The 7565-nt window shown below is 39.2% G+C and overlaps 1 protein-coding gene across 1 annotated transcript; it reads right to left on the bottom strand.

The window, feature by feature from the left end:
• Positions 1-949: 949 nt before the first annotated feature.
• On the bottom strand, positions 950-7288 carry PRXL2C (peroxiredoxin like 2C). Its single transcript, XM_081943208.1, has 6 exons — positions 7073-7288; positions 6259-6327; positions 4187-4240; positions 3681-3786; positions 2966-3097; positions 950-1525 (listed from the first exon to the last, which is right to left on the bottom strand). Exons 1-6 carry the CDS (start codon positions 7244-7246, stop codon positions 1398-1400), a joined length of 663 nt encoding a protein of 220 aa, XP_081799334.1. The 5' UTR covers positions 7247-7288; the 3' UTR covers positions 950-1397.
• Between the last annotated feature and the right edge of the window lie 277 nt (positions 7289-7565).

Genomic DNA, 7565 nt, shown 5'->3' with positions numbered 1-7565 from the left:
TATAATTTTACCACCTCTGCATTATATAATTGATCTTTCCTTTTTTTAAAAAAGAATTTTATTGGTTTTTACAAATATTTATAGGATGGGGTAAGTAGGTATAAAATTTTTTGACAGCTACATCGTGCGAAGGGTAGAAGTCCCCCCAAATCTCACAACTTTTACAGAAAAAGAAATAAAGATCAAATATTAAAAGATAAACATTGGCAGCTTTTTGTTTTACATTATATCAACAATATATTCAATCATTTTATATGTCACTTCCAACAACTGCATTGTAATAACAATTGCAATAATATTTCAAACTTATTTTTGTGACCTGAGTGTTCTCGATGTTGCTTCCTCCCCCCTGCCCTCTGGCGAAGCCACTGCCCCTCCCTCCTTCATGTCTTGTGTACTGTCCCCTGTTCCATCTAGAAAGGCAATGTGTTTTTTAATGAAGGCCTCTGCCTCCACAACTGTGTTGATTCTAATTTGTTGCCCTCCCAAAAGATCAAGGATCTTTCCTTTTCTGAACTCTTGGGATCAAAGTGAGCAAAAGTGTGAAAACTATCATCTGAAACCCATTAGTTGGGTGTAACACTGATTATTCTTCTTGCATGCACCTTAACAAAATACTGCAGAAAACACTGCAGATAACTTTTAATTCAAGATTAGTGAGGTGTCAAGACTAAAAATAAAGATTACCCAGTCAGTAGTCTACCATGAAATTAATTCTGGAAACACTTTTTTCTCAGTCTCTAGTTTACAGATATCAGAACAACTTTCACGCCAATTTGGTTTCCAAGAAAGCAATTATAGACAATTAGTTTGCATTTTTGTTTTGATCTGAGGTCTTGTTTTAATTAAACACTGAAGAGGCAAAAGGACATTGTTACCCATACGTTTCAATCATTAACACAAAAAAGTTAAATTCTAAGTGGAATAGTTTGATTGAAATAAACTCACAGACTCTATAAAATAATTACATTTGTTCAGCAAGTTTAATGACTTTTTTCTTGTTATTGTGTCTTGAGTACAATATTAAATTTATAGGCTGTGTGTGTGTGTGTGTGTGTATGTGTATATACATGCTGGTCTTGTTGTATTCGGGTCTTTTCCCGTGTAAGATTGAGATTGTCTTGGCAACGTTTCGGCGAGGTCCCACTCGCCATCTTCAGGCTGGTGTTTTCGGCTTCGTGCTTGTGCAAGTAAAGCGTGGTCGGAGCTGCCATCTTTCTATAAATCTTGGTGGGGGGTGGGGGTGGAGTGCTGGCTTTGTTGCTGTAAGTGGTTTGATTGGCTGCGTAGTTGCATCCTGATTGGTTTTTTATGTATGTATGTATGTATGTATGTATGTATGTATGTATGTATGTATGTATAACTTGTCTTGGCAGATGTATTTTTCTTCTAAAAATTCATATATCAATAATCGGACATCTGTAGGTAAAATCTAGTGTTTCAACTCCAGCAAGCTGCAAAATATTATTAATGGGGATATGGTCCAACCTGTTTTGGTCAAGGTGCGCAAAGTGAATCTCATCACCTGGAACAAATGGGAAACAAATAATATTATCACTTTCAGCTCCACAAAACACAGGTTCAGCAGCAGCATCATGTTATCTAGCCAGATAGTCCTCAACTTGCAACCATAACGTTCAAAGTCACAACAGCACTAAAAAAGTCACATGATCAGTTTTCACATTTACAACCACTGCAGCGTTCCCATGGTCATGTGATCAAAATTTGGGCACTTGGCAATTCACATGCACTTATGAAAGTTGCACTGTCCTGGGGTCAAGTATTCCGCATTTGTAACCTTTCCAGCTGGTTTCCAACAAGCAAAATAAAAAATAAAAAATGGAGGAAACCAGATTTATTTAACAACCGCATGATGCACTTAACAACTGCTGTGATTTGCTTAACAAGTGTGGCAAAAAGATCGCAAAATGGAGTCTGACTCACTTAACAACTGCCTTGTTTATCAATGGAAATTTTGGACTCAAGTATAGTTGTACATTGAGGACTACCTGTATATTTTCCCTGAGCACTGCATCTGGACAATATACCCTTTTCATCAAGAAATCCTATTGTTATGCTTGGGAATAAGGATAGAAAGAAGCTGTTGCTACATCAATATGAAGATCATTGAATTGGTTGTGATAAAAACTTTTTTTAAAAAGTAAAACTGTCAAATATAGATTTTCATCTGGAAACTGGAGATAGGCAATCCTCTTGTGTGTGTGTGCATAGACACACACATATGCACAGAGAGAGACAAAAAGAGAGAAAGAGATTATTTGCCACTGTCTTCGTCTGGATTCCCCCCCCCCCCCCATTTCCCTTTATAGCCTACAGGCCAAGAGGTTCCCAGTAGTCTCCTACTAGTACTAACTAGATCATAGTCTGTTTAGATTTTTAAGATCATCAAGATCATTTACCTTCTGTCACCTGTTTGGCTATTGACCAAAAATGAAAATAGAAAATCTGATGGATGAAAATTCATCGGTCAAGTCAGGAAGAGGACTGTGTCCCTTTGCCATGCAAACCCAGGAGAAAGCAATTTATATTTATTGGTGGTAGAGGCCTACCACCACCACAAACCTCCCTGCATTACAAATGTGTTTGTGCCAATATAACCAGCTTCTTTCTGTAACAATTCGTTAGGGTAAGAAGGGGCAGAATCTGGGGGTGGACTGAAAGGTCATTATGTTCTCACAAGTGATCCAAGTGCAGCATCTCCTTAAATTCCATTAACTAGCGTCAATTTCGTGCTTGTGATTAGTTTACCAAATTCCTGTGTAAAGATTTGAGCAATAAATCTTCTTAACTGGAACTTAATATGTGGTCCCGATTCTTCACACGTGACAGGTCTTATACATGGCATGATCAACTTTTTATCAGGATTTAAACTCAGAGGCTTATGCTTCGATGACTATACAATAGATTGCCTAGCCAACAAAAAGCTCTAAATGTATTACTTTACCTGGTCCTAAAATGAAAGTGCCTCCCTGCTGAGCTGGGTCACCCTGAAAATCAAATGCAGGGCTCGTCATTGCCCTCCACATGCTTTTAACGCTTCCTGATAGCAAACTGGATTTAACATGAGGGCTGTGCACTGCAAACGATAGTAGAAGAGGAAGGTTATTTGGCAAAAAGCTTACATTAGCTCTGTTGTCATTATGAATACATTAGGCTACAGTCCTCTGGGCAGTTACTACCAAACAATTGCAGGAAGATCAGAACTAAGTTCAAAGGAAAGAAATGTGCTTTAGATCAGTGGCCTCCAACTTTTTGGACACTAGGGACCAGTTCTGTGAAGAGATGCAGACCAGAGGGGGTATAGTTTTGTGTGCTGCCTGCATTCTGCGGATTGGACTTTGTTTGTTTGTGTGGCCTGATTTCTGGCATGCCATGGCCCGAACTTCCAGAATTCTCCAGCTAACTTTGCTATAGGCCAGACTAGACAACTACCTGACAGAGATACTTTCATTTGGATTCCTGCACTGAGCAGGAGGTTTTACAATGGCCAAAATGGCCCCTCCAATTCTATAATCAAATGAGGTCTTAATTCCTGATATTGTATGTACATAAAACAAAGTACGGTACTTTGTACACTGAAAGTACAGTTTCAGTTTACATATCATTAGGTAAAGATATATTAGCAGTTTTTGATACTGGAAGTCAGTAGCACAACCCACCTGCTGAGCTGGAGGATTCCCCTCTTTTCATACCAAGAATTTTATAAATTTCTCTTCGTGGATCTACATATATTTCATGAGGGTAACCTGTCAGATTACAAAATGGCTGCAAGCAATATATATTAGGTATCAATGTAATACACAATGCAGTTCTACTTTTGAAAGCAAATGGCGCAATCCTGTCAGCCTTGCCTTTAATTAAGTCCCATTATGCTAAGCTGAATTTTCTTCCAATTAAACATATTTAATCTGGGCTTTGGCAGCTCTAAGCAAACATGATGGAAGTACCTCCTCCTAAAAAGAATGGGGATAATTTCCAGGAACTTGGAAAGAAGCCTTCAAAGCAGATTTAGTATCCATTTAATTTAAGCAGTCTTATTTATATAGGGAAATATATGTATGAATGTGTCTATGGGGGGACAAGCTTAGAGGTGCAAACACTGAAACAAAAGAGCTGCATTTACAACCCCCTCAGCAGAATAAACTGGATTTTCAATTACACTTACCCGAATGTGTTGATGTGCTGATTGTCCAATAATCACAAGTCTAACATTTGCATCCTAAAGCAAAAAAATCCCAAAAAAATATTGATCTTAAAATTGCCAACCAATACTTCACAACACAATCTTTGGGCCAAACTAAAAATGAGATTTGTGTAAACCTTTGAAGCAATTCTTACTTTAACAAAGGCTTGGCCTTCTTTAGAGCAACTTCATAAAATGTCATGGCCTCTACTTTTAAATAACCAGGTGGAGCAGCTGTATCACTTAGCTACAGGAAATGAGCTCCTGTACATATCCAGCAGCCCTTTTCCCACTGAAAAAGGTGCACCTTTTAACAAAGATGTACCTTTTAACAAAAAGCAATTAGTCTCCACATCTATGCCCTAAAACAGAGGGCGGATGAAGTTACTTTCTCAGTATGAAGCATTCTATTTTATGCAGCAATACCAGAAACCTAGACTCCACAGCATTTGAGGCATCATGTAATTAAAGACCTAGTGCTTGCATTGCATAATATATTAAGTTAAATTTGGGTAGAATATTTGTTTTGGCATAGCAGAGTATGTGAATTTAGCTCCTGTGGTTATTTGATAATTCATTGTGGAATTGTGCAAACCCAGACAGGTTAACTCAGGTTAACCCAATAACCTGTGTCAGGATTGAGACCGGCCTAATATTAATGGTCTTCTAGGAATTTACTATAAATTTCCATTAGTGGAGATAGTGATTTAAAAGTATTTATGGTAGCATATCTGAGTTAATTGTATAATATTACTGATCACACTATTAATACTTTAGAATGGTTATTTGAATATTAGCCATTTAGTGATAACTAAATCAACATTCCCATGACATAATCACAGTGAGTCATTGTTTGCTGGTGCCAGAGGCTGTAAAAATTTGAGATAGTATTAACAACTTTTTCTACTAGCTCCTTACTAGCTCCTTAGGAAGTGAATATAGCCCTCTGCAGTGTTCATTCTGCCACTTCTGCCCTATCTTCCTTTGCAACAAGCATTAAATTAGAACTAGGACTAAGATACTAAGGGAATCTTAGCTTTCTTTGTTCAAAGGAATTCTTAGAGGCTTATCAGGGAATTTAAAATCATCATCACTGTAAATAGGAATGGCAAAGCAATGTTTCCAAATATGTAACACGTTAGAATATATGAAAGGCCTGGAATATAACTGTTACCTAATATCTCAAAATATCTCAAAACCAACTGGCAAAACTGAAATCTCCTTATTCCATCATTTATTTAACCATCAAGGCACAGCAATTTTCAAAAAGTTCTGAGATACCTATGGGAAAATCCAGTCTTTAAATCCTCTAATGCAGAGTTGTCAAACTCCTGGCCTATGGGCTGGATGCGTCACATGCTGGCCACGTGCACGCCCGGTTTAACAAGGGGGGGGGGGAGAGAAAGTCCCGATATATCACGTGAGGCCCCTGTGAAGTGAGTTTGAAAACCCCTGCTCTAGTGGTTTCCAAATTATTTAGGCCCTTAGCAAAGTGTGCTATAAACTGACCAGGAACCAATGTAACTGTAAGTATCTTTCATATACCTGATTTCAAAGTCTATGCAGTCTTCAAAGGGTTATATATATATTTCAAAATCTACTGGGGTTTAGTGACCTCAAAGGTCTACAATCTTCAGATAGGCAATTATGATTCTGTAAGGAGAGATTAGCTGTATCCTGAACTTCATATTGAGAGCAGATGAAGTTTCCATAGTGGATGATTAGCTAAAGCAAAACATCAATGGATTTTCTCCAAATCTGTATAACCTCACAATAATTACTTCTATAGTACTCTGTATTAATCAACATCCAACATCTTAAAATTATACAGTATTTCAAAGGTTGATGATCTTGAACATGCACTTTTAAGATTAAAATATAACTGCATTTTCTTGGGAGTTAACATCAATAAACATCCCAGGTATTGGTAATCACTCTTTTTCTAAAACGCACATAACACATATATGAAAACAACTTCACACAGTGTAATTTTAGGGAGATTTCAAACTTCTGTGTTAGTAACCATATTATATATAACTTTTGCTTGCACTTACTTGCAAAAACTTCTTGGGAATTTTGCCCAGATCCTCCACATATTCTTTACAGACATAGCACAAAAAATGCTGGGGGGAAAATAATGGGTGTCAGATCATACATTTGCAAGATAACCTGTTTATTGAAGTCCATTTTATTAGTTAATGTGTGTTGAATTCATAAAAATCAGAGTCACGGAGCAATAAATAAATGTTCTACAACATTCAGGCACAGTGCTGATCCAGTTTACAAACTTTCCTGTCTAAATTGCAAAAAGGGTGTTTACAGAACATCCTAAACCACAAACTTCGGTGGCCGGTTCACACAACAGGCACAGCCTTGGTGTGATTGCTTTGCTTCTACCTTCGTGTGAACAATTCCCAAATAAGTTTAATTTTTATATTAAGTAACTTAGCATTGGCTTGGGCACTTGGAATATACGCGTGATCCTGGGCTGCACATGCTTATTCGGAAGTAGGCCCCTAAAAGAGAAATCGGTCGGGGCTGCGGGAAGCCCCTTGCGCCCTGGGCGGAATCCCCCCACCCCCCAATGTTTAGCCCAGCTCAATCTCCAAACAGCTACGCAGAATACCATTAATTTATGGTTACCATTTGCAGTGCTTGTCCGTCCGATCTCTCGGGTTGTCAATCATAACATTAGTAAAGCTAACTTTTACTACTAGAAATACAAAATGCCTGTTTACAAACCGAAGTTTGGCCATGCTATAGCTTAACCAGGAACGCTTCAATTCACTTGGAGGCTGCAACTGCAACGTCAATCCCCAGCTGTTTTGTTACAGCCAGGCCAGGGTGTGGTGGTGGGAGCTCTCTCACCCGCAAGAAGATCACGATCGTCTTCTGTTCTTTGTAAAGCGTCCCGAAGGGGATCCTGTTCCCCACCGCGTCCTCCACCAAGCGCTGAGCTGCGAGTGGCAATTCCGCGGGGTCTTCCCGGGCGCGCTGCCAATCCGTTCGAGCGCCGATTTGCTCCGTGACCGGATCTGCCATGCTTGCAACGCCCCAACCCAAACCGATCCCGGCTAACGGAGCCAAAGAGGGATGTGCGGATTGCGAGGGAGGGGTTTTCTTTCCCACTGCGGGATGAGCTCCTCCTCTAGTGGAAGCCGCAGAAACGCTTAAAGGAGGGAAGAGGTGAAAAACTGATTATTTGGAAGTTTCCTGGATGCCGGAAAAGCAGTCGGAGAAAGTCAGATCGGGCCTGACTATACTGGTCTTTCGAGCAGTGAGGTTTTATTGTTTAGAGCAGAGATAATCCAGCCTTGGTAACTTCTGGACTTCAACTCCCAGAATTCCCTAGCCAGCCACA

This window comes from Natrix helvetica (genome assembly GCF_964273705.1).
Source record: "Natrix helvetica genome assembly, chromosome: 2".
In the NCBI taxonomy this organism is placed as follows: Eukaryota; Metazoa; Chordata; class Lepidosauria; order Squamata; family Natricidae; genus Natrix; species Natrix helvetica.
The sequence above is the reverse complement of the archived record's forward strand: the minus strand, read 5'-3'. Positions and strand labels throughout refer to the sequence as shown.